This window comes from Procambarus clarkii, chromosome 74 (assembly GCF_040958095.1).
Source record: "Procambarus clarkii isolate CNS0578487 chromosome 74, FALCON_Pclarkii_2.0, whole genome shotgun sequence".
NCBI lineage: Eukaryota > Metazoa > Arthropoda > Malacostraca > Decapoda > Cambaridae > Procambarus > Procambarus clarkii.
The window spans coordinates 13134597-13162047 of NC_091223.1; the positions used below are offsets into that span (position 1 = coordinate 13134597).

A 27451-nucleotide genomic window follows, 5' to 3' on the forward strand; every position below is an offset into this window, starting at 1 on the left:
CGCAATACTCCCTCCCCCAGTACCGACCCCCCCCAACACCAGCCCCCCACAACAGCCCCCCCCATAACAGCCCACCCCACCTTCCCCCAGATCATGTACCTCTCTGCCAGCCTTGACATTATGCCGCACAAAAAGAGCAGTCCAGTCCCCACGTCTGTACTGTGGCCCTCGCTTGTCTTACCTGCTCAACCACTTAACTATAACCTTAACTGAGCTACGTGTTTACGGAATGCTCCCGGCGTACCACGAGGCGTGCTCCCGGCGTACCACGAGGCGTGCTCCCGGCGTACCACGAGGCGTGCTCCCGGCGTACGGCCGACCTGAGAACTGTGTACGCTGAGCAGCGCACCGTGAAGCAGTGTACGCTCGTTGACCTATATACACAACAATATTAATATTATCTCGGGTTGTGTTACATAATATTAACTGATGAAAGTGTGTTAGCTAACTAACAGCCTGCCAGCCAGCCAGCCAGCCAGTCAGCCAGCCAGTCAGCCAGCCAGTCAGCCAGCCAGCCAGCCAGCCAGCCAGCCAGCCAGCCAGCCAGCCTGCTTGCCAGCCTGCTTGCCAGCCTGTGGCGGTCACGCTCTCACGGGGTCGCCTTGCCCAACGCCGCTAAATTGAAAATAAAAATACTTTCACCAATCACCAATTTGCGCCACAATTACCATCCCAGACAACTCCCCTTCCCAGTAAATAATATCTGCAGATCATAAATAATAATTAATCACTTCAGAATGGAGAGATTAATTATTTTTTATGGTTGGGCTGAACGGTAGAGCGACAGTCTCACGCCATGCAGGTCGGCGTTCAATCCCGGACCGTCCAAGTGGCTGGGGCACCATTCTTTTTCCCCCGTCCCATCCCAAATCCTTATCCTGATCCCTTACAAGTGTTATATTGACACCTTGGGGCCAGACAATTGCTCAGAGGTCACGACCTCTCCGCAGGGTGCAGTCGCACCTCCACAGATCTCCAGTATCAGCTCTTGATACTGGTAATGGCTCAAAAGGGCCACCACTTACGGGCTATTCATGCCCGTACCACCTTTTGGGTGGCTTAATCTTCACCAATCAATCGATCAATCAATTACTCATTCACACTTTGAGTTATCTCTACCTCAGTCAGTCTGCAAAGTCAATTTTTGTTCAGTCTTATCTATTCTCAGTGAGTGTCTACCAGCTATGAACGTGGAGGAGCCTTGAATCTAATGCTTACACAAGAGAGAGTACCGCATACAACAATCTCTTCTCACGTATTTATTTCTAAATACCGTGTCAACATCACCCCCCCCTTGGGGGTATTGAATTAATTACTACACATCAACTTTACCCCATCAACGTCATACCGTTTTCTGTGACTAACTGGAGGACTTCGTACATATCTGGGTGCATTTTTTTTTTTTTTGCGTCTGCCACTTGTGGAATTTTCATACTTATTTTGGTATGGTCCCCCAACCCGTTCTCACAAATTCGTATAGTCAATATTGACTTATTAACTACGTGCATAGGTGACATACTAAACATAATAGATACCCTTAAAAAGCTTCATAGAAAACACCGACCTTACCTAACCTTGTTAGTATCTTAAGATAAGCTTCTTATTGCTTCGTAATTACAATTATTACTTAACCTATACCTATAATAGGTTAAGTAACAATTATAATTACGAAGCTATAAGATGCTTATCTTAAGATACTAACAAGGTTAGGTAAGGTCGGTGTTTTCTATGAAGCTTTTTAAGGGTATCTATTATGTTTAGTATGTCACCTATGCACGTAGTTAATAAGTCAATATTGACTTTACGAATTTGCGAGAACGGGTCCCCGATGATTGACAGGAAACTGTGAGCAGCATTCCTGTGCTTGTCTTGGAGTAGTGAGGCGAGGACTTGTGGCTGACGGGACCCAGCTTCGTACACGGCTCGGGCTGGATTCTGGCTTAATTGACTGGCATTCTTTGCAATCTGTTCGTTACAAAAAATGTAAATCCATCTCCCTGCCTGTTAGTCTCCAAGATTTAATTTCATACCCTGTGGTTACATTAATTAAATGGTTTTGAAACATTTACCGAACTTCCCAACCAGCGGACTACCCAACCAGCTAACTACCCAACCAGCTAACTACCCAACCAGCTAACTACCCAACCAGCTAACTACCCAACCAACCAACTACCCAATCACAAGACTCTACCTCACCTCGCGAAGTCGAGTCCAACTTTCAAGTTCAAGTAAACTTTCAAGCGAAAGTTTGAAGACAAAACCTTTTTTAAAATTTACCCAATAATTGTGAGTGGATGGTTGGGGTGGTAGGAAGCAAGCAGTCCAAGTGCAGGCCCAGGAGGAGTAGGAGGTCTAGGAGGACGTCCAGGAGGAGTAGGTGGTCCAGAAGGAGGAGGAGGAGGCCGAGGAGGAGGTAGCCACCATCTGCATGACCCTCAAGGCAGCTGGACTTTCCTCAGTAACAAAACACAATGTTTCACCACTAATGTCCGAGTGTGTGACAGCGAGAGACCCCCCCCCCCCAGCGTGAGGACCACCGCCAGCCATCTCATCACCGTAATTTATAGCGAAAATATAAGCACTGAACGAAGTCATTTAGTTCGTATACCCTTCAGCGACACGATACAAGCTTCGTTTGCCACGTGCTGTATCCACCGACTGTAACCTGCAGGCGACTCTCAGAGACGTGAATAATGGACTATTCTCCAGCGGGAAAGTTGGAGGTACCTGTACCTCACAGGAGTAAGATTAAGACACCTGTGCCTCACAGGAGTAAGATTAAGACACCTGTACCTCACAGGAGTAAGATTAGGGCACCTGTACCTCACAGGCGTAAGATGGAGGGCACCTGTACCTCACAGGAGTAAGATGGAGGGCACCTGTACCTCACAGGAGTAAGATGGAGGACACCTGTACCTCACAGGAGTAAGATTAAAGCACCTGTACCTCACAGGAGTAAGATGGAGGACACCTGTACCTCACAGGAGTAAGATTAAAGCACCTGTACCTCACAGGAGTAAGATTAAAGCACCTGTACCTCACAGGAGTAAGATTAAAGCACCTGTACCTCACAGGAGTAAGATTAAAGCACCTGTACCTCACAGGAGTAAGATTAAAGCACCTGTACCTCACAGGAGTAAGATTAAAGCACCTGTACCTCACAGGAGTAAGATTAAAGCACCTGTACCTCACAGGAGTAAGATTAAAGCACCTGTACCTCACAGGAGTAAGATTAAAGCACCTGTACCTCACAGGAGTAAGATGGAGGACATAACCAAACAAATATCACTAAGACACGTGGTCGTCTTACCAAGCTACACTCCCTCCTGCCCCCACCCAACCATAACAGACCTACGCCTCAACACCGACTGCCAGGAATGACAATAAAAGGTTTGGACTTGTGTTCAAGGCCAAGTTTAAAGCATTAATCATCCTGGACCCCTGCCCCCCGGATGCCACCTCTTGCCGGAAACTGCTCCAGTGATACGAGAAGCCTCCATTAATGATTGTTGATGGGGAAGGCTGAGATAATGGGACGGGGGGCGTCCCTGAAGCAGAGATGGGGAAGGTTGAGGTATTGGGGACGGGTGGGGGGCGTCCCTGGCTCAGGTAATGGGACAAGGGGCGTCCCAGGCTCAGGTAATGGGACAAGGGGCGTCCCAGGCTCAGGTAATGGGACAAGGGGCGTCCCTGGCTCAGGTAATGGGACAAGGGGCGTCCCTGGCTGAGGTAATGGGACGTGGAGAGTCCCTGAAGTGAGGATCACATTAACATTCCGCCACTGACGAAACAGACCATTACACCAACTTAATTTTGACATTTGAATTAGTCTCCGCCATTAGCAGTGGAAGTGGGGAGACAATCTGGCGGTAATGACCACACCAAGGTTGCTGGAACCCACACCACTGGTACAAGAGGGGGGGGGGGACACACCACTGGTACAAGAGAGGGGGGGGGGAAGACACACCACTGAGTAGGCTCTCTGCTCTACTTCCACTCCAAGTCTTGTACAGAGTTGGGTCTAAGGTCTCTCAACCTCTAGAAGGTTAGAGACTTATTAACGAAATACAAAAGGCTGATACAAAAAAAATGGTGTTTAAAGTAAATCTACACAAAATAATATGATTTTGAATCATATTTATCGTATACTGAATTGTCATGAAGGCCACCACTAAAGTTTATTAACCAGCACGAATATTTAAGTCTTGGACTTTTGTACAAGCGTAATCTCTTAGTATATATAGACCGAGGAGATGGATACACCTGGTATACACATTTGTTATAGCAGCTGTGTTAGCTTACGAAACCTCAGCAGCCTCTAAGACAGGTGTGGCGGTGTCTGGGGCCAGCGCCACACAACTACCTCAGCAGCCTCTAAGACAGGTGTGGCGGTGTCTGGAGCAGCGCCATACAACTACCTCAGCTGCCTCTAAGACAGGTGTGGCGGTGTCTGGGGCCAGCGCCACACAACTACCTCAGCAGCCTCTAAGACAGGTGTGGCGGTGTCTGGGGCAGCGCCACACAACTACCTCAGCTGCCTCTAAGACAGGTGTGGCGGTGTCTGGGGCCAGCGCCACACAACTACCTCAGCTGCCTCTAAGACAGGTGTGGCGGTGTCTGGGGCCAGCGCCACACAACTACCTCAGCTGCCTCTAAGACAGGTGTGGACACACTACCAAGGTAGTCTCGTGAGGCCAAGCCCTGGAGAGCGAGGAATGTGAAGCCACCAGTGCGATTATCCATGCAGGTAGTTCATCCTGGCCTCTATCCTTGGACCTCTAGTTGGCCCAAGGATAGAGGCCAGGATAAGAGGCTTATTTTCTCACACAGACACATGCCCAGGGTCAGTGTGGTGGCCACAACAACGCCTCAAAAATGCAGTTTGACTCCTCTTCTGTATTTCCTAGTTTTTTACACACCTGTACGTCCTAGTTTGTTACACACCTGCGAACACAACTGACTACTTCTCTATCAGGTGTGCTGAGATCCATAACATCCCGAAACGCTTTGCGCAATAGTGGCGTTAGGCATTGTATGTACTAGCCCTATCTATAAATCCATCACTCTTTGTAAAATCTCTTGTATGTATGTACCTTACCTAAATAAACATTTGATTTGATCTCTTGGTAGTCTCTGTATTCGCGCGCGTGGTGCTGGCAGGCCAGGCATCTTTCACAGGTACAAGGCACCAGGGTAACACTACACCACTGAACCTCACGTTACAGGCACGAGACGCTGCCTCCCTTCACCACAATCTTACCTCCAACACTCACACCTCTCGGGCTCCGATACCCAACACCGACCTAAGACGCCGTCATGATGCATGTTATCTCCCTCCATTTCATATACAGCACACTGGTGCTTCTTGAGGATAAATCCTAAAAGTTCCGGGAAAGTTTTAAAGCGTTAATTTTTGCCCCGAAGGTCGAGTTTATTGGGCAGCGTCATTCATCCTGTGAGTGGACACACCGCCATAGTGACAGTATTGGGCAGCGTCATTCATCCTGTGAGTGGACACACCGCCATAGTGACAGTATTGGGCAGCGTCACTCATCCTGTGAGTGAACACACCACCATAGTGACAGTATTGGGCAGCGTCACTCATCCTGTGAGTGGACACACCGCCATAGTGACAGTATTGGGCAGCGTCACTCATCCTGTGAGTGGACACACCGCCATAGTGACAGTATTGGGCAGCGTCACTCATCCTGTGAGTGAACACACCGCCATAGTGACAGTATTGGGCAGCGTCATTCATCCTGTGAGTGGACACACCGCCATAGTGACAGTATTGGGCAGCGTCACTCATCCTGTGAGTGAACACACCGCCATAGTGACAGTATTGGGCAGCGTCACTCATCCTGTGAGTGAACATACCTCCAGAACAGCATGAACAACACCCTCCAGTAGAAAGATCATCGCTGGGGTGTTCATCTTGTACCCAGACGCAGCTGGGACTTACTTGGTGAACTGTTCGCTTCAGACAAAACAGGAATATACACTATCCCTGCATCATATAAACTGGGATATTCATTGGCATACACGTGGTCTGAATCAATGCAGGCGATGAGTCACAATAACGTGGCTTAAGTATATTGACCAGACCACACACTAAAAAGTGAAGGGATGACTTTTCGGTCCGTCCTGGACCATTCTCAAGTCGATTGTGAGAGATTTGAGACAAACGCCTTGAGAACGGTCCAGGACGGACCGAAATGTCGTCGTCCCTTCACTTTCTAGTGTGTGGTCTGGTCAACGTCTGAATCAATGTGTGTAAACCAAACTATTCGGTCTGGTTTACACTCACAGCTGGACGACAACACAAAGAATCAAACCAGAAGGTATTGGGCACTGTACACCATCACTTCCACCCTACTTATTGCTAGAGGATGAAATATTCTTAGTTTATCTTCTATCCTTTACTAGAAGAGAGGCTCACAATCCACACACTACCGCATCCCAATTCCCGGAGAAAGTAATCAACCCGCAAAGGGAAATGAACCGCATCTTTTGGGATCTGTCTGCTGGATATCAGGAGGAGTCTGAAGCATATTAGGAGAGATGTACTGTACAGAGGAGATGATGTACTAAAAAGTACTAGAAAATATGGCCCTCAAGGCAGATATAAAAAGAGTATTCTATTAAGTATTTTAGAGACGCTAAACATCACAAAGCAAAAATAAAATGGGGGTTAAAAGTGAGTTTGGTGAGGGTAAAAAGGCTTTAGATGTAAAACCTAATCTCGCGTGCAATTTTTTTTTTATTATTATTTTCTACCACAGACGTGGCCAGACATTTACAATGCTAACCAGCATATATACATTTTCTTCTGTCCTCCATGGACAGGGTTAGAGATGTGTTAAACATATAGTTCAAGGGTTTATTGAACACTCAACCACAGAAGGTGATTCGTGCAATGTGAGGCAGCGTGGCATTCTTGTTGGAAACTGAGAAAGAGTTGAGCCCAGACGATGGAGCTCTGAAACAAGACCACCACACAGTTTGGCAAACCCGTTATCTTGAGATGATTTCGGGGCTTTAGTATCCCCGCGGCCCGGTCCTCGACCAGGCCTCCACCCCCATGAAGCAGCCAGTAGCAGCTGTCTAACTCCCAGGTACCTATTTACTGCTAGGTAACAAGGGCATCAGGCTGAGGGAAACATTTTGCCCACTTGTCTCCTCGTCCACCGGGGATCGAACCCGGAACGTCAGGACTACGAATCCGAAGCGCTGTCCACCCAGCTATCAGGCCTGGGAGACCGGGCCAGCACTTCCCAGCCCCGCTCTCAACGTCCCACAATAACACCGCTGGAAGCACTGTCACTAGAATGTACTCATCAAACAAACACGTTCTACCGGAAGACTGAACAAAAAACTTAACTTGGGAGGATGATGATGAGGCGGAGAATGAGGGGGGGGGGGGGAGGAGGAGTGATGACTGGGGTGAGGGGGGGGGAGGAGTGATGACTGGGGTGAGGGGGGGGGGAGGAGTGATGACTGGGGTGAGGGGGGATAGTGGTACAGAAGCAGAGAGAGAATAACAAACACTACTTCTCCATCAACATATAATATGCTTTCCTTGGATCAGGTGCCAATTACCCTGACCATAGGGCCAACAAGCAAGTAATACAAGGACAGTATTGACACCAGCCACGTCTCGCCCACACAAGGCTCTCCCTGTCACTACGCACGCCCATGCACGGAAGCACGCATGCACGCACGGGAGCACACATGCACGCACGCATACTTGCACACGCCACCCAGACATTACAAAGATTTGTTCAATGTCAAAGCAGTGAACAAATGGATAGCACTATAAACTGGAGTGGTGGAGGCTCTTCACAGAACGTATTATATATATATATATATATATATATATATATATATATATATATATATATATATATATATATATATATATATATATATATATATATATATATATATATATATATACATATATATATGACAAGACCCCAACAACCTGTACACCAGTGGATTGAATGATGCCATTCAGGGCCGAGGAGCTAAAGTTCAACCACCCACAAGCACAATTAATTAATTATTCAAGTACTCACATGCATATTTACGTAACAACCCCCCCTCCCCCCCCCCACATCACCCTCTACTCCCTTGACAATATATAAACCCTCAAAATCACATCTCTGATCAACTTTGTGCTCAAAGTTTGATCCAATCTACCCCCCCTGAACCTCCCCATGAAAACTTACTTTCACAGTCAAGTTTGACAGTGACTTACAAACACTAAATGTGTGTATTTAAGGCTGTGGATTTGTCACTATACTTTTACAATTCTCCGTTACATTTGTAAACACACTTGTATATTTCTGAATACAAATGCATTGATTCATCAATGAGTAAGAGACGTGTATACTCACAGTAACACGACTCACCAGTCAGTGGTTCACCCTTAACATACCTGAAAGAGAAAAAAAACCAACTGTCAATGTCGAGCGTAAGAGTGATCAAGCGGCTACAGTGTCCTTGTACAGCAGCTCCAGAAGAGAGAGACACGCGTGTCTGTGTATCTGTGTGTGCGTGTGTGTATCTGTGCGTGTGTGTATCTGCGTGTGTGTGTGTGTGTATCTGCGTGTGTGTGTGTGTATCTGCGTGTGTGTGTGTATCTGTGCGTGTGTGTGTGTGTATCTGTGCGTGTGTGTGTATCTGCGTGTGTGTGTATCTGTGCGTGTGTGTGTATCTGTGCGTGTGTGTGTATCTGCGTGTGTGTGTATCTGTGCGTGTGTGTGTATCTGCGTGTGTGTGTATCTGTGCGTGTGTGTATCTGCGTGTGTGTGTGTATCTGTGCGTGTGTGTGTATCTGCGTGTGTGTGTATCTGTGCGTGTGTGTATCTGTGTGTGTGTGTATCTGCGTGTGTGTGTATCTGTGCGTGTGTGTGTATCTGCGTGTGTGTGTATCTGCGTGTGTGTGTATCTGTGCGTGTGTGTATCTGCGTGTGTGTGTATCTGTGCGTGTGTGTGTATCTGTGCGTGTGTGTGTATCTGCGTGTGTGTGTGTATCTGTGCGTGTGTGTGTATCTGTGCGTGTGTGTGTATCTGCGTGTGTGTGTATCTGTGCGTGTGTGTATCTGTGCGTGTGTGTATCTGTGTGTGTGTGTATCTGTGTGTGTGTGTGTGTGTGTGTGTGTATCTGCGTGTGTGTGTATCTGAGTGTGTGTGTATCTGCGTGTGTGTGTATCTGCGTGTGTGTGTATCTGAGTGTGTGTATCTGCGTGTGTGTGTATCTGCGTTGGGGGTGTATCTGCGTGTGTGTGTATCTGTGTGTGTGTGTATCTGCGTGTGTGTGTATCTGCGTGTGTGTGTGTATCTGCGTGTGTGAGAGAAGTAGGGCATAGTGTGGTGTGCTTCCAATCTTCCCCTTCACTTAAGGCATCATAACATTCCTTAAACATTGTTATTTAAAGTGTGATTCAATTTCAAATCGTCCCACCATTAAAAACCATTACCAACGTTAACATTAGCACTGACCTGTCCAGCAGCAGAGCTCCACTCACACAGGCATGCACATATACTTCAACAACAACAAATACAACCGAATACAGTAATTTTATTACCTCGACCAGCTGAGCAGAGGAGATGTATTCCGTCTTGTTGTTGTTAGTGTGTTGGAGGACCACCTCCGCCACCACTCTGTCGTCCTCGTCGTCATCGTCGTCGTCTATAACCTTACGACGACAACACAGCAGCTTCTCGAACATGTCGCCCTTGATGAACATGGTGGCCACATGCACGCACGCACTCAAGCCACGATGCTCAGTCCCGCAACACCTTTTTTTTCTAGATTAAATCACTCAAGTTTTTTTTTCAAATATATTTCAAGTACATAGTTCTTGTTATCCCAGGCAACGTAAGTTTGAGCGTGAGGCCTCGAGTCCAGCCAATGAGGCGAGTGAGAGGCCCTGAGACCAGCTAATGAGGTAAGGCCTGAGGCCAGTAGTGTGAGGGGCCGTCGTAGTGTGAGCTCAACTACACACTCACTCGGCTACATGGTAACACATTAAACCTTCCTGCCGTCAGCCTCACACTCTCATATTAAACAAACTTTTATCATAACTCTTCCTGCAAAACACAAAATGGTAGTGATGCCAACTGTTAGATTGCAAGACCAACTTTAGCTAAACTCTTGTGGTCATAACGGAGGTATACTGGTTATATTTACCGGTATATCAATATTTTACTATTACAATGTCTTGTTGCTGACTATTTGTAGTAATAGTTTTAGGAGAAATGTGCACAAGAGAGTTCGAGGAGACGAGAAGGAGCTAGAGGTCAGACTCAATAAGGAAGAGATGGTTGTGGAGGAACTACTACTGCTCAAGATAACACAGTTACTACAACTACTAAAGTTACTACTACAACTATGCTGCAGTTAACCGAACACCAGTACTGAGATATGACACACAACCACACACCTGTGGCAGGCCCCCCCTCACACAACCACACACCTGCGGCAGGCCCCCCTCACACAATCACACACCTGTGGCAGGCCCCCCTCACACAACCACACACCTGTGGCAGGCCCCCCCTCACACAATCACACACCTGTGGCAGGCCCCCCTCACACAACCACACAACACCAGGTCAAGGCAGGTCCAGGTACTGAAGTACACACACACACACACACACACACACACACACACACACACACACACACACACACACACACACACACACACACACACACACACACACACACACACAATTATGTTATATCTAAGAACATATTAATATTATGCAGCAGAGCAGCAAGTTTGCTGGCCTTTACTAGGCTTGGGCTCCCCTCCTCCCCCCTACCCTCACCCCAGGTACCTATTCAATATATATTTTTTGTAAACCTGTTATACTCTACGTCCTAATAATACTCGTTGGCAGCCCATTCCACTCATCCAAAACCCTGTTTCAAAACCAGCCCTTCCCAATATCCCCCTCCCTCCAAAGAAAAATTCCAACAATAATAATAGTGATAATATAGGAAATTCTGCCGTTTATGGTGATGATTGTGAGGTGTTCTGACAGTTTCAGAAGAGTTTGCATGACAATGATGGCCGCGGGGGGCTGGGTTACTACCACACATCACAAAGACTATTTGCTCCGTCTCAAGTATGTGTAGTGTCTAGTGCTGTAAGGTTCTTGTGGTGAGGGCTGTGGTGAGGGGCTGTGGTGAGGGGCTGTGGTGGGGGCTGTGGTGAGGGCTGTGGTGGGGGGCTGTGGTGGGGGCTGTGGCGAGGGCTGTGGCGAGGGCTGTGGTGAGGGCTGTGGTGGGGGCAGTGGCGAGGGCTGTGGTGAGGGCTGTGGTGGAGGCTGTGGTGGGGGCTGTGGTGAGGGCTGTGGTGAGGGGCTGTGGTGAGGGCTGTGGTGGGGGCAGTGGCGAGAGCTGTGGTGGGGGCAGTGGCGAGGGCTGTGGTGAGGGCTGTGGTGAGGGCTGTGGTGGGGGCTGTGGTGGGGGCTGTGGTGGGGGGTGTGGTGGGGGCTGTGGTGGGGGCTGTGGTGGGGGCTGTGGTGGGGGGTGTGGTGGGGGCTGTGGTGGGGGCTGTGGTGGGGGGTGTGGTGGGGGCTGTGGTGGGGGCTGTGGTGGGGGCTGTGGTGAGGGCTGTGGTGAGGGGCTGTGGTGGGGGCTGTGGTGGGGGCTGTGGTGAGGGGCTGTGGTGAGGGCTGTGGTGGGGGCTGTGGTGGGGGCTGTGGTGAGGGCTGTGGTGGGGGCTGTGGTGGGGGCTGTGGTGGGGGCTGTGGTGAGGGCTGTGGTGGGGGCTGTGGTGGGGGCTGTGGTGGAGGCTGTGGCGAGGGCTGTGGTGGGGGCTGTGGTGAGGGCTGTGGTGGGGGCTGTGGTGGGGGCTGTGGTGAGGGCTGTGGTGGAGGCTGTGGCGAGGGCTGTGGTCAGATTTTCAGACATTAAATACAATAACTTTTATGAACTGTGAGAAACATGATTTTGCAATTTGCTCATTTCTCTGTCACCCGCGGTGTCCTGCAGCTAATGTAACACTGCTTGTTGATACGGGTTTAATAGTTGGTTAGCACACTGGTGTTAGCACACTGGTGTTAGCACACTGGTGTTAGCACACTGGTGTTAGCACACTGGTGTTAGCACACTGGTGTTAGCACACTGGTGTTAGCACACTGGTGTTAGCACACACGAGCCCAGATGCAGGCCTTCAGAAAGGAAAACTGCATATCTTGAAACTGGTCGCAATATAGGCAGCAGTAGCCATGTCAACAGTGCCGCCTGCTAGCCACCCATGGCACTCACACGGCACAATTCCTCTCCTAACAAGACTATTGGTGCCACCACTCCTCACCTCAGAACAAGCTGCCACTCACTAACACAACCACCACAGATGACAATGCTTCATGTAACTCTTCCATTACCACCCATAAGGTAAGTCTGGTGAATGATCAAGACCAAATCAACCAACCTTGCACACTCCAATACCACCCAACACCCCGTGTCTCCATCTCAACCCAGCGGTCCGCATCTCCCCCTCCAACCCTCCACCACACACTTACCACCACAAACTATCCACCACAACCACCGCCCCGGCCAACCCACCACTCACGACTCCCCTAAGTTGTTCATATGAAATTCAACAAAAAAGCATAACCACTATAGGTAATTGGACGGCACGGCACGGCACGGCACGATAGTGGCCACAGGAAGGAATACAGCCACAGCTTGTTGAAGTCAAGCCTGGCCTCGGGCCGGGCTTGGGGAGTAGAACAACACCCAGAACCCCATCAAGCAGGTATATGTGGGCCTGCGGGCCGCTCCAAGCAACAGCCTGGTGGACCAAACTCTCACAAGTCAAGCCTGGCCTCGGGCCGGGCTTGGGGAGTAGAACAACTCCCAGAACTCCATCAAGCAGGTATATGTGGGCCTGCGGACCGCTCTAACAGCAACAGCCTGGTGGACCAAACTCTCACAAGTCAAGCCAGGCCTCGGGCCGGGCTTGGGCAGTAGAAGAACTCCCAGAACCCCATCAAGCAGGTATATGTGGGCCTGCGGGCCGCTCCAAGCAACAGCCTGGTGGACCAAACTCTCACAAGTCAAGCCTGGCCTCGGGCCGGGCTTGGGGAGTAGAACAACACCCAGAACCCCATCAAGCAGGTATATGTGGGCCTGCGGGCCGCTCCAAGCAACAGCCTGGTGGACCAAACTCTCACAAGTCAAGCCTGGCCTCGGGCCGGGCTTGGGGAGTAGAACAACACCCAGAACCCCATCAAGCAGGTATATGTGGGCCTGCGGGCCGCTCCAAGCAACAGCCTGGTGGACCAAACTCTCACAAGTCAAGCCTGGCCTCAGGCAGTAGAAGAACTCCCAGAACCCCATCAACCAGGTATGAGAGGTGACGAAAAAAAAACAGAATTACAAAAGATCCAAAGATATGCTACAAGGCTCGTTCCTGAGCCTGAACCTGAGCTACAAAGACTCTGGGAACTGCACCTCACCCCACTAGAGGGGGCGCGGAGACATCATAACGACATACAAGATTGTAAAGGAATTTTTAAAAGTAGAAAACAAGCATGGTTTAAAGCGAGGAACGTGAGACCTGAGCGGCATAGATGGAAACAAACATAACCGAGCCAAAGAGACGTTAGAACTTACTGAATAGTATACAAGTGGAATGAATTAAAATAAAAGTATTCGAAGCTAAATATAAAGAATTAAATCCAATCAGAAAACGTAGACATGAGTCATTGTAATGAATGCCAAAATTTGTGAAGGTGGAGGAAGTAGATGAAACTGGAGCCCACAGTCACACCCCAGGTGAGTGATCTGGGGCCAGATTCACGAAGCAATTACGCAAGCACTTACGAACCTGGGGCCAGATTCACTTAGCAGTTACGCAAGTACTTACGAACGTGTACAACTTTCCTTAATCTTTGACGGCTTTGGTTACATTTATTAAACAGTTTACAAGCATGAAAACTTGCCAATCAACTGTTGTTATTGTTATAAACAGCCTCCTGGTGCTTCGGAGCTCATTAACTGTTTAATAATTGTAAACAAAGCCGCCAAACAGTTAATGAGCTCCGAAGCACCAGGAGGCTGTTTATAACAATAACAACAGTTGATTGGCAAGCTTTCATGCTTGTAAACTGTTTAATAAATGTAACCAAAGCCGTCAAAGATTGAGGAAAGATGTACACGTTCGTAAGTACTTGCGTAACTGCTTCGGGAATCTGGTCCCAGGTTGACCAATCCAGACACTAGAAAATGAAGGGACGACGACGACGCTTCGGTCCGTCCTGGACCATTCTCAAGTCGATTGTGAATGATCCAGGACGGACCGCAACGTCGTCGTCCCTTCATTTTCTAGTGTGTGGATTAGCCAACATGCTTCAGCCACGTTATTGTGACTCCTCGCCTGCATATGGCCCCAGGTGCTGGCCTCTCACAGTGCAGAAACCACCATCACCACCACCACCTGATGCTGTCAGGTTTCTATCACCACCATCGGGAGCCGGTCGGCCGAGCGGACAGCACGCTGGACTTGTGATCCTGTGGTCCTGGGTTCGATCCCAGGCGCCGGCGAGAAACAATGGGCAGAGTTTCTTTCACCCTATACCCCTGTTACCTAGCAGTAAAATATGTACCTGGGTGTTAGTCAGCTGTCACGGGCTGCTTCCTGGGGGTGGAGGCCTGGTCGAGGACCGGGCCGCGGGGACACTAAAGCCCCGAAATCATCTCAAGATAACGTCAAGATAACCACCGCTCTGCGCCTTCCAAGCCTCGCTCCCAGGCCGAACATACATTCGAGCATCGAAAGGCTAAAAATTAAACCTGAAGGCTAAAAGTTAAAACTGAGACAACCCAAAAAGTTAAACCTTTAGCTCAACCTAGAATAACCAGTGGAATGGCCAATGGTTAACCATCGTTTCTGTGGGCCAGTGAATGGCCATCGTTTCTGTGGGCCAGGGACTGGCCATCGTCTTGGCAGCCAGGCCCCACAACGCCCGCAAACAACCACACGCTGACTCGTAATATTAGGGAATGGCATCATAAACCATTTATCATGACAACAAAACCTGAATTCCGTTTTGGTTACCAACAGTAACTGTGAACCGTGTCGCCGAGGGATATAAAGTCATGAGTAGCGGTAATAAAACAGTAACAACTGTACCAGAGGCAGCAACAGTAAATCTATTAACAGTAGCGCCACAATACCAGTGTAACGGATGACGGAGCAAGGAACAGCATCACAAGTAACAAAGCGAAGGAGACGAGATATATACATCACATAATATATACATGGAAGGCAAAGTCCCAAACACGAAAAATACCAGTTGGGCCGCTCCAAGCAACAGCCTAGTGGACCAAACTCTCACAAGTCAAGTTGTTGTTCTGGGGAGTAGAAGAACTCCCAGAACCCCATCAACCAGGTATCAACCAGGTAACCAACAATAACAACATACTGGAACGAAAGGTATGATAGGAAAATGCAGACTAGACATGGGTGCAGAAGTAGAGGTGCCACAGACAAAAATAAGAAATATTGCTGGAACAAATGTTGACGTTTTCAACAAATAAACAAGTCCCTGCAGGTAGTTCCGGATCAAACGGGTTGTAATGGATTGAGAGCCTGCAGGCAGCCCCAAGCAACAATCTTACTGATCAACTTACCACAATAACAATCCTGGCCCCCCAGGAGAGCACAACTCTGGAAACCGACTACAGGTAAGTCGATCACCTGGTGACGGGTGTGAACGACAGGTGTCCTGGCACCTACCCGGCTCTGACTTTCACAACCTTATATAACATCGTATTAGTAATCTATAAGGTAGCCAGTGGCTGGCAATAAGAGAGTATTAAGCCATAACGAACCCAGCGAGGAGAGAATGTCGTCACATTTAAGAGTGTGGAACTCCGGAGAGTAAAGGTGTACGGGTTACCCGGGGTGACGCCGGGCCCTGGTGATCGGCGATGCTGCTGCTGCGGCTCTCTCCCTCGCTTCAGTGATTAGCATTCCACGCCAGTTTTTTTGGCTTGACCCATAAACACAGATCCCAGAGTGCCCCACTCCGCCGGCCTGCGGGTACGCTCTCACCAACACTCCTTCCCCTTCTCCCTCTCCCGGTGTGCTCTCATCAACACTCCCTTCCTGGGCGCTCTCTCCACCACCACTCCGTCCTAGGATGTGGCAGCACACAAGCACAGGAGGAGGCAAGCAAGTGGTGCAGGGTTGTGACAGTGGCATGCTACACAGGCTGTGTGGGGCACTTAACGTCACTCCCTGGTCCGAGGCTGTCATATAACTGCCTTCTAACTTCCTACACTACCCGCTGACGAGAACCGGCCCACGTGTGCAAGGAATGCTCCTTAACTTGTCCTCAGCAGGCATCGAGTCCTGGAACACCAGCCCGCCCGAGCGCCAGATACAGTATCGTAGATAACACGGAACTATCCCTCTGGAGGTCACAGGTTCGAGTCCTGTACGGGCTGTTTATATTTATATTTAGGGGGGTAGAAATAGCCTAAGCTACTCTATCCCTTTGAGATGTATTTTTTCTTGTCTCAATAAACATACTTGAACTTGAACTTGAACCAGCCCGCCCTCCCCCCCCACCCGGCCGGTACTGGAATACCAGGACCTACCCCCCCCCCCCAACCCCGCCAATCAACACTTGGTCCAATCAGCACAACAAAAGTTTCAAGGATAATGGCCAACAAATCATTTCACTGTCAGCACTTGTATCAAGGAACACTAAGTTAATTCCTCGCATATCGCTGTGTGATGTTCAAGCCAAATTTAAAAAATGCAACTGTTTTGCAGGTTTAGCAAAACATGCAGCCTAGTATGGGCGACTGAGGTGGTTGACCAGACCACACACTAGAAGGTGAAGGGACGACGACGTTTCGGTCCGTCCTGGACCCTTCTCAAGTCGACTGAGGCGGTGCTCAGGAGGGAGCTTGACAAGATGGTTTGACTGGCTGGTGGACCGCAGACAATAGCCTTACAGGTGAGGTAGAGACCCAGTCTCACACTCCCCAGTCACTGTCACTACAGATGAGCCTCCAGGAACGTCCACCGGTATTCCGGTAATGTATTTGCCTGTAACGGTGCTAAAGGGTCTTTGACCATTCACTATCCGGCTCATCACTGTGTTAAACCTGGCAGACATGCTTGGCATTCCGAGGACTGAGGAGAGCGCGGCTGCTTATTTGGCCGATACGCGGAATGTAGTATTGTAAAGCACTTAAATCACCTTCAGTGGTGATTGAAGTGCCGAGTGGTCAATAACCCACTACACTATATATACAATAAATATCCTTGTCTAACAAGGACAGAAGAAAATACATATATGCTGGCTAGCACTATAAATATACTATATTAGGCCTTAAAGCGTGCGTTAGGCTTAGGAAGGCTAGGTTATATTTGCAACAAATACCAAATCTTTTTTCAAATTTGTCCAAATTCAATGGTACCAAATTTTTCTTTCTAATTGTCCATTACGTCAATATATGTAAGATGGTCCACACATCGTTACTATAAGTGCTATCTAAACACGAGGATGACCTGAACAATCCTCACCTGGGAAATATTAGTGGGACTCGTTCTAAATCTGCACACTGAAGTAATTGCTGAAGAGCACATAACTAATGGCAAAATCCCCCATTGAAAAAAATAGGGATGAAACAGGCACTATTAACACAGACAGTTGTACACACACACATGAAGGACACAAGGTTTTTCAACACCCTGGCTTCAAGGGGCATAACTAGCTCGCCTCATAAGTACTACGGGCTCACCATAGCCCGTGCTACTTGGAATTTTTTGGTCCAGGTAGCGAATCTTTAACAACAGCCTCATAAGAGGAGACCTCAGAACAGAACCCGATCAACTAGGCTATGATTCGTAATCCAAATTACGTGCAGAGACTGAGCTCCTCTCTGGTCTGAAGAGGGAGGAGAGCTGGGAGACTAATAACAAGGACCCGAGTCCTTAGATCTGAACACCTTGGCTAAGTCATGGCTACGCCTTCACCACTTACTGCGCCAATATGACTGCTTTCCCTAACGTGCGCTGCCTGTGGCTCCTGGTCTATGTGTCGTCATTGTATCCACTACTCTCACACTGCCAAATTCTTAGCCTTTTCCGGGCTTAGAGTACAGGTGACCTCCCCAGCCGACGTGCAGGGGGCACAGACACCAGCCTCGCCCCATTGTATTCTTATGACTACACGTGAACCTACAGCCACTCCACATTCCCCATCATCATCCCCCCAGGGTTGCGGACCCTTGTCACCCTCATTGTGCTTCAGGAGGCCGCTACATTCCTCATCCTATCTACCTCACCAAGTCCTGCCGTCCATCCATGCGCGCTCTCCACCATCAAGCCGTAAACAATCATTCACCTACAGCTTATCCCTCACCCCTAGAGTAACACAGGTCCACGCCAGCACCTCTCGTCAATAGAGGTGATCCCTGCACCCCCCTGCCGTGCACATTCTTCACATCTCCGCCAGCTAAGACCTCTCCAGTACAAGACCATTGCCATCAGTATTCTGGGGTATTGGCGGCTCATGTGTAAGCCCAACTCTTACACATGAATTACAAGTCCCACTTAGTCTCACTACCTCCAGTGGGCCTGAGTGCTGACTGTAGCCACCGCGGAAACCTACAGTTGGGAGCTTGTAAACCTCACACGCTTCGTGTGTGAGGTTTACAAGCCTTCGTCTTGTAAGCGAAGTCTTCGGACTTGAGTCCATGTCACGTCCAAACGAAGCAGGGAGAGTCTGGTGGAGAAACTTACTACAATACCGTAGTGTTTGTTTGAAGGTGACGGCAAGACCACGCGAGGTCCGAGGTCCCTGCTGAACACTTACACGTGTAAGTGCACAAGAGAACATTAACACCACCTTGATAAAGAATGTAAGTTTAAATTCGCTTGCACAATCTACTTGAGAATGGTCCAGGACGGACCGAAACGTCGTCGTCCCTTCAATTTCTAGTGTGTGGTCTGGTCAACAAAAGAATTTAGGTTTCATCCGAAAATGTGCTTTAAATTCTACATTTATACATGTATTAGGGCTTCCTTCACATTCATGCAAACACTGTAAGCTGACTATTTCCATGCAATGGCATCGATTGGTGTGGAAGATTGTTTGGGTTCATACATTTCTGGTTAGGCCAAACAATTGTATTTTTGGCGAAACTCTATATAACGAACTGAAGAGTAATTGGCATACAAGATCAGGTATGGAATAAAATTAGACTTCCTTGGCATAATTCACTGGGAGAGAGAGAGATTACACAGCTTCTACAGGAAGAGACATACTGAGCCTCGCACAATGGAGACAACTCTCTCCACGCTTCATAATCTAGGCTTGTATCTTGAGGTTATCTTGATTGATTGATGAAGATTAAGCCACCCAAAAGGTGGCACGGGCATGAATAGCCCGTAAGTGGTGGCCCATTTGAGCCATTACCAGTATCAATAGATGATACGGGAGATCTGTGGAGGTGCGACTGCACCCTGCGTGACGGGAGATGTCTCCCGTGGTTATCTTGAGATGATTTCGGGGCTTTATAGTGTCCCCGCGGCCCGGTCCTCGACCAGGCCTCCACCCCCAGGAAGCAGCCCGTGACAGCTGACTAACACCCAGGTACCTATTTTACTGATAGGTAACAGTGGCATAGGGTGAAAGAAACTCTGTCCAATGTTTCTCGCCGGCGCCCGGGATCGAACCCGGGACCACAGGATCACAAGTCCAGCGTGCTGTCCGCTCGGCCGACCGGCTCCCTATCTATCGAGGTCCCTTCAAGGTCGAACTGCCCACTCCCCCCAGGATGCAACCCCTACAACAGTTGCCTAACTCCCTTGTACCTATTTACTGCTAAATGAACGGACCCATTAGGTGAAATGAAACCTTGCCCAACCATCTCTCTCCCGCTGAGATGAACACGTCGAGAGATGACGACAAGAGAGTTTAACGTACAACGAATTACTTCACAAAGTTACTTATATTGAGCCAGAAATACCAGCAAAGACACGGATGAACCTTGTAAGTAGCAAACTGCTTCAACACACACGGCAGAAGAGTAGAGCATAAACATCTCCAAAGGATACTTTATCAAACAGGCTGTGACTCATACGTTAGGCTGCAAGCAACCGCGTCCAACAGCCTGGTTGACCAGTCCAACAACCAAGAGGCCTGGTCGACGACCGGGCCGCCGGGACGCTACGCCCCGATATCCTCTCAAGGTAACCTCAAGGTAAAAACAGCCATGACAGGAACTGAGCGAGACAAGGGCATCCCAGCCTAACTAAGCTACCCTATGAACCCTCAGGGAGGAGGTCCAGCGCCACATCTCTACGGGATCACCATAGCCCGTGCTACCTGGAACTTTTTGTTCTAGGTAGCAAATCTTAAACAGCAGCCACACCTCACTACTGGACACGTACCAACACTTTAATACACAGACGAGAGGAGACAAGACAAGACAGCCAGTGCAATTAATTAATTAATGGGAAGAGGAAGCATCAAGCATGTAACACTTTCTATTGACAGGAGGGACTGAGGCGCGCGGGGAGAAACTACCGTCTCCCCCAGCCCTCCCTGCTGCTCTACCGTCTCCCCCAGCCCTCCCTGCTGCTCTACCGTCTCCCCCAGCCCTCCCTGCTGCTCTACCGTCTCTCCCAGCCCTCCCTGCTGCTCTACCGTCTCCCCCAGCCCTCCCCTGCTGCTCTACCGTCTCCCCCAGCCCTCCCTGCTGCTCTACCGTCTCTCCCAGCCCTCCCCTGCTGCTCTACCGTCTCCCCCAGCCCTCCCTGCTGCTCTATCGTCTCCCCCAGCCCTCCCTGCTGCTCTACCGTCTCCCCCAGCCCTCCCTGCTGCTCTACCGTCTCCCCCAGCCCTCCCTGCTGCTCTACCGTCTCTCCCAGCCCTCCCCTGCTGCTCTACCGTCTCCCCCAGCCCTCCCTGCTGCTCTACCGTCTCCCCCAGCCCTCCCTGCTGCTCTACCGTCTCCCCCAGCCCTCCCTGCTGCTCTACCGTCTCCCCCAGCCCTCCCCTGCTGCTCTACCGTCTCTCCCAGGCCTCCCCTGCTGCTCTACTGTCTCTCCCAGCCCTCCCTGCTGCTCTACCGTCTCTCCAGCCCTCCCCTGCTGCTCTACCGTCTCCCCCAGCCCTCTCTGCTGCCGCAGGGGACTCCATTCTCCGTGCAGGGACTGAATTACGAGTTTACCACACTGCTCCATCACTACCATAGCCTTCCCGCGTGAGAGATGGAGAGATATCTCCCTCCATCTGGCTATCTGTCAATATCCTTTCAAGCTGGTAGGCATGTGGTTAGACTGTCAAAACCACCTTAGCCTACTAATAAACTAAGATAGGTTTTCAGGGTCAGCAGATTGCTCGCAAGATAGGATAACATTCCTCCTCCCCCCCCACCACCCATCTATCCCCTCCAAGGTCAGCTGCAAAATAATGATCCAGCTTTTTATATAGTACTTAGGCCAGTTAACGATTTATAAAGTACATTTTACGTAAAAATTGGTTAGGGAAATAAAGTAATTAGCGTGAAGCGTGAAGTGTAACCAGCTTCCACCTTCCAAGACTAAGCCTATCATATTCGCCATCAAGAACCCAATATATTACCACATTCCAACACCCCTCTTAAAACGCCAGGCGAAGCCCGCTTCGCCCAACGGCCTAAGGCATTTCTCATCAAGCCCAACCCACGTACTACCTTTCCTAACCTAGTCTACCTGCCCCGGGGCACGCTTCCCCCCCCCCCCTCCCACCATTATACCCAGGGCTGCCCGTGCCCTGGGCATACCTTCCCTCCTCTCTAGGGCACTTAGTCTCACTACCTCCAGTGGGCCTGGGTGCTAACTTTACCGAAACGAGTAAGCACTATCTTGAGGTTATCTTGAGATGATTTCGGGGCTTTAGTGTCCCTGCGGCCCGGTCCTCGACCAGGCCTCCACCCCCAGGAAGCAGCCCGTGACAGCTGACTAACACCCAGGTACCTATTTTACTGCATCTCCCAGTTCTTCTCTAACCACTTTGACTGGACGGTAGAGCAACGGTCTGGCTTCATGCAGGTCGGCGTTCAATCCCCGACCGTCCATAAGTTGTTGGGCACCATTCCTTTCCCCTGTCCCATCCCAAATCTTAACCTGACCCCTTCCAAGTGCTATATAGTCGTAATGGCTTCGCGTTTTCTCCTGATAGAGCATGACAAACAGGTAAAGAAAATGATGACTAAACTGGATCACGTGACAATCACAATTCTATTTGAGCAGTCATCACTTGCAATTCTTGTACGTGATCACCGCATACTATAATCCTGGTTGATACCTGGTTGATACCTGGTTGATGGGGTTCTGGGAGTTCTTCTACTCCCCAAGTCCGGCCCGAGGCCAGGCTCGACTTGTGAGAGTTTGGTCCACCAGGCTGTTGCTTGGAGCGGCCCGCAGGCCCACATACCCACCACATCCTAACATATAAACTCTTACAGATCAAGGGGTTTACAGTTACCAGGGATTGTTTCGAGCGTAGACGAGACATATGAATGAGTTTGGGTGGATGTAACTAAGTGTTCCCTCGTATAGGCCATTAGTCCTCCTGCATTTTATGATCACATCTACACTGAGCCATGTGATACGTCCAAGACCTGGTCACCTCGGCCGGTCGGTCGGGCGGACAGCACACTGGACTTGTGATCCTGTGGTCCCGGGTTCAATCCCGGGCGCCGGCGAGAAACAATGGGCAGAGTTTCTTTCAGCCTATGCCCCTGTTACCTAGCAGTAAAATAGGTACCTGGGTGTTTGTCAGCTGTCACGGGCTGCTTCCTGGGGGTGGAGGCCTGGTCGAGGACCGGGCCGCGGGGACACTAAAGCCCCGAAATCATCTCGAGATAACCTCCCAACCCGTCCTCCTAATAGAGCGTCGCATTTTGACGTATGCACGACTTATGTCCAAGGCCAAACATTGTCGTCCCAGAAAATAGTAGCGCCTCGCGAAATTGACATACTGTCCCGTTTTCTGTTTTAGGTCCTCGTTTTAGGTAACACGTTTTAGGTTTTTTGTTGTGGTAGGTTAGGATACGAGTCTTTAGTAGGACAGTTTCTTGACGTTGGGAAACCATAGGAAGATGGGCTGGTACTCATGCCAGTACCACAGGAGCACCAGGGGGAAGGTAATTATACGTAATTATAGGGTAAGGTACGGTAAGTAATAAGCCAATATGACTATATACAGAACCTGGGGAACCTACTGCTAAATTGTGGTGTGAGAATAATTAGTGGTGGCGTGAGCGGTGCTGCGCGGTCCTACGCGGTCCTGCGCGGTCCTACGCCAGGGAGGGGTGGGGGGGGGGGTTAGAGCCTTGACTGGGAGGAGGGGGAACAGGAAGAGTGTGACCTTCGCCTTGCGCGGTGTAGGCAGGTCTTGACACCCGGCTGGGATGTGGGTCACTGGACTGACATATTGTTGATGTGCCCCCACCCCCACCCCCCTCCCCCTCCCCTACCCTACCCCCTCCTCACCTCCCCAACCAAGCTTTCTTCCTCTCACACCCCACATACCCCCCCCCCTCGCTCCAACACCACGCTCTCCTCGCCCCAACAGTTAGTGAGGACAACAACAAGATAACAGTAGTGAGAACAGTAAGTGAAGTTAGCAGCAGTCAGCGAGGAGCGGCAAGTCTCGCCCCCCCCCCCCCACACACACACACACACACACACACACACACACACACACACACAGAAGAGAGAAATCTGTACACCAGTTGATTGACAGTTGAGAGGTGGGACCAAAGAGCCAGAGCTCAACCCCCGCAAACACAACTAGGTGAATACAACTAGGTGAGTACCACATCGTTGAGGGGGGGGCGACACCTCTACATGATGACAGTGTCCAGAGTGGCGTGACTATTATCTTTATTCCCGTCAGTAACAGTACTCGCCTCGTTGTATTCACCTAGGTGTGCGTACCGATTTACTGCTAGATGAACAGGATCATCAGGGTAAAAGAAACTCTGCCTATTTGTTTCCGCCATCGCCAGGGATCGATTCCCGGATCCTAGGATTACGAATACCGAGCGCTGCCCACTCAGCCGTCAGGCCCCCCTGGACGACCTCGCCCCTGTGGCAGCTGTCACCGGCCCGTCAAGTCTCCCAACACTACCTACCGCAGCGTTGAAATCTCTAAGCATCACTCATATCTTTCTTTATTCACCTCTATCGTTGACACTTAAATTATGTCATGTTCTAACACATGCACGCACGGCCGTTTGTATGTGAATGTGTGTGTATCTGTATATTTTATTATATATATATATATATATATATATATATATATATATATATATATATATATATATATATATATATATTATATATATATAATATATATATATATATAAATATATATATATATAAACATTCCATCATAGGTCACATTAGCTCGGTGTCACGGACCAGGTATGATGTATCGATTAACAAACCAAACACCTGCCCCTGATTCCTGGCAAGTTAACACCTATCAAGCACCTGCGAACGTGTCAAGAAGGTGCAGGGTGTTTCAAGGTGTTGACGAAGAACAGCAACACTGCTCTAGGAGCATAATGTTACACTTAAAAGTGTTGAGTTGTTTTTAGTGAAGGTCTGGGTTACGCTCAGAGTGAAGTGACACGTTCACAGCTTTCCCTACCACCACCCCCGTCCCCCTGCCAAGTCTCCCCCCCACTAACCCTCCGCTTCTCACCCCCACCAACCTTGCCAAATCTCCCCCCTAAACCTCCCGTTCCCCCCCTTTGGTTCGAGGAACCTGTTCCGACTACTGTGTTCACTTGGCTTCTATCTCCTGGATTTTCTCTTTTGCAGGGTTACCAAGAGTACCCGCGCGCCCCACTGGCGCTCAATGAAACCGAGTGGGTGACGGCGGCTGCTGCTGCTGCTGCCAGCAGGAGGGAGGCCTCGCTCAGCGCCGCCCTTTTTGCCTGCTTCACAAGCAGGACGTCGAGCCGTCGCTTAACACGCGCCTTCCTAGTAATTTAGGTTTTACATCGTACTGAAGTACCCATCCCACCCGCGCGCGTGTCTAGGGTCAGACTAAGACTGCCATTCGCGCCCGTATGGCAAAAGAACACTGCCATTCGCGCGCGCAGTGTCAGAACAAGACTGCCATTCCAACACCCTACTCCTTGTACTTCTCCACAGTCCCAACGATGACTGACAAGTTCACTTGCAACCTGCGTATCAACAACAGGCTTTAATTAACCTATTTTCGTTTATAACTTGGTGAAGTTACAAGTGCCCCTCATGACTACGGAATCGTGCGAGCCGCTCCAGATCACGCCATCGGTGTTGCGGTGGGGAGGGCTGTTGACGTTCTCACGCTCTTTGCGTCCACGTCACCGCCTCAATTGGTTATCTAAACACCAGCAGTAGTTTCTTCGGCAGTACGAGCACTTCGCCAGTACGAGCGCTTCGCCAGTTCGAGCGCTTCGCCAGTTCGAGCGCTTCGCCAGTTCGAGCGCTTCGCCAGTTCGAGCGCTTCGCCAGTTCGAGCGCTTCGCCAGTTCGAGCGCTTCGCCAGTTCGAGCGCTTCGCCAGTTCGAGCGCTTCGCCAGTTCGAGCGCTTCGCCAGTACGAGCGCTTCGCCAGTACGAGCGCTTCGCCAGTTCGAGCGCTTCGCCAGTTCGAGCGCTTCGCCAGTTCGAGCGCTTCGCCAGTTCGAGCGCTTCGCCAGTTCGAGCGCTTCGCCAGTTCGAGCGCTTCGCCAGTTCGAGCGCTTCGCCAGTTCGAGCGCTTCGGCAAAGAACTGAAACCATATCTATAACATACAAGGTATGTCTGTCCGAGGTTGGAGGCCAGACGGCTATAGGTCCTCACCCAACTTCACCCATGACACATGTGGGGTATGGGGTGTGTCATAGGCCAGTCGGAGTAGGCCTCAGTGCCACACTAAAAAATATCAGCATCTAAACCTCCCATGCGATTTTCATAAGGTCTGAAATGTTGATTGTGTCAAATTCTTCATTATATAATTCTTCTGAGCGAAGTGGAGGGGATGGGGTAGAGGGGATTGTGAAAAAACGAGAAAGGAGAAAGATTGGGAGAGGAGGGGAGACTCGTAGAGAGACGAGAGGCCCGGGCACAGCCGGTTACCCTATTTAGCTATCATTAATGCACAATAAAATCACTAAATCGTGATGCATCTGATCAAATATTACAGTCGTACAGTGGGGCAGGACCAACCGGGGCCCTCCAGACCTCCTGCAAGTCTGGTAGTCCTTCTGGTGGACATAACTTAGCACACAATGGTCCAGTCGGTAGTGCTTGCGTCTGGGGACGCGAGTGCCATTCCATTTTACGGCACAAATCGTCATTACCGTGTCCGGAATTTGCCCTTAAACTTACCCACCCTGCCCAGAGCTGTGTCACTAACCAGCATAATGAACACGATCTTCCAAAGCTGTGGACGCAGCAACACAACCAGGGGTACCCCAGCACAGCATTAAAATTAGCGTGAGAGGATACATCACAGCATTGGACACAATGGGGTGGACGCCCGGGGCAGGCAGGGATGCCCACCGCCCGTGATCTTGAACTTGGTGGCACTCGGGGCAGGAAGGAGTGCCCACTGCCCATGATCTTGAACTTGGTGGCACTCGTCCCCGCCGACTTCCACCACGTGCCAAGCCTGGCACTCCAACACCCTCGCTCCTCTAGCATCACAAGTTCTATCATAATTATTATTATCTGACTAAGAGGTTATTTCACCATGTTCAAGAGCCTACTCCACTATGTTCAAGAACTTATATTCCACTATGTTCAAGAGCCTACTTCACTATCTTCAAGAGCCTACTCCACTATGTTCAAGACCTGTATTTCACTGTTCAACAGCTTATTCCACTATGTTCAAGAGCTGTATTTCACTATGTTCAAGAGCTTATATTCCACTATATTCAAGAGCTGTATTTCACTATGTATATTTTTATATTCCACTATGTTCAAGAGATTATTCCACTATGTTCAAGAGCTGTATTCCACTATGCTCAAGAGCTTATTCCACTATGTTCAAGAGCTTACGCCACTATGTTCAAGAGCTTACGCCACTATGTTCAAGAGCTTACGCCACTATGTTCAAGAGCTTACTCCACAATGTTCATATCATTACATTAGGTTATGCTCAGCAGCCAATTCCAATATGATCAACACCTTATCAATTGTAAATTCCATTTGACACTATCACACCTTTGGACACCTTTGGCCACGGGACCAAAACATTGCACTGGTGTACCCCTTTCAACACTAAGTATCTCCATTCACATTTCAGTTACAGGCAGGAGAAACACCTAGGGGATTAGGGGGGAAGGGAGGGAGGTGGTAGCGAAGGTTACCTTAATATAGGTAATATGGGTAAGTAAGGTAAAGCAGGTGGGTGGGTGGGTGTGTTCCGA

General features: G+C 49.6%; 1 protein-coding gene across 4 annotated transcripts in view; it reads right to left on the reverse strand.

Annotated features, from left to right (window-relative positions):
* LOC123767324 (nucleolar protein dao-5) overlaps positions 1-27451 on the reverse strand; it is a 309470-nt gene that overhangs the window by 106864 nt on the left and 175155 nt on the right. Inside the window, exon 1 of one of the 4 annotated variants that reach the window (XM_045756913.2) lies at positions 9594-10098. The exons of 2 other annotated variants lie outside the window; for them this stretch is intronic. In XM_045756913.2, the coding sequence (XP_045612869.2) occupies positions 9594-9755 (162 nt within the window). In that variant the 5' untranslated portion in view covers positions 9756-10098. Of the gene's footprint in view, positions 1-9593; positions 10099-27451 lie in introns of those variants that run through there. One more of the 4 variants, XM_045756914.2, reaches the window with a different exon arrangement.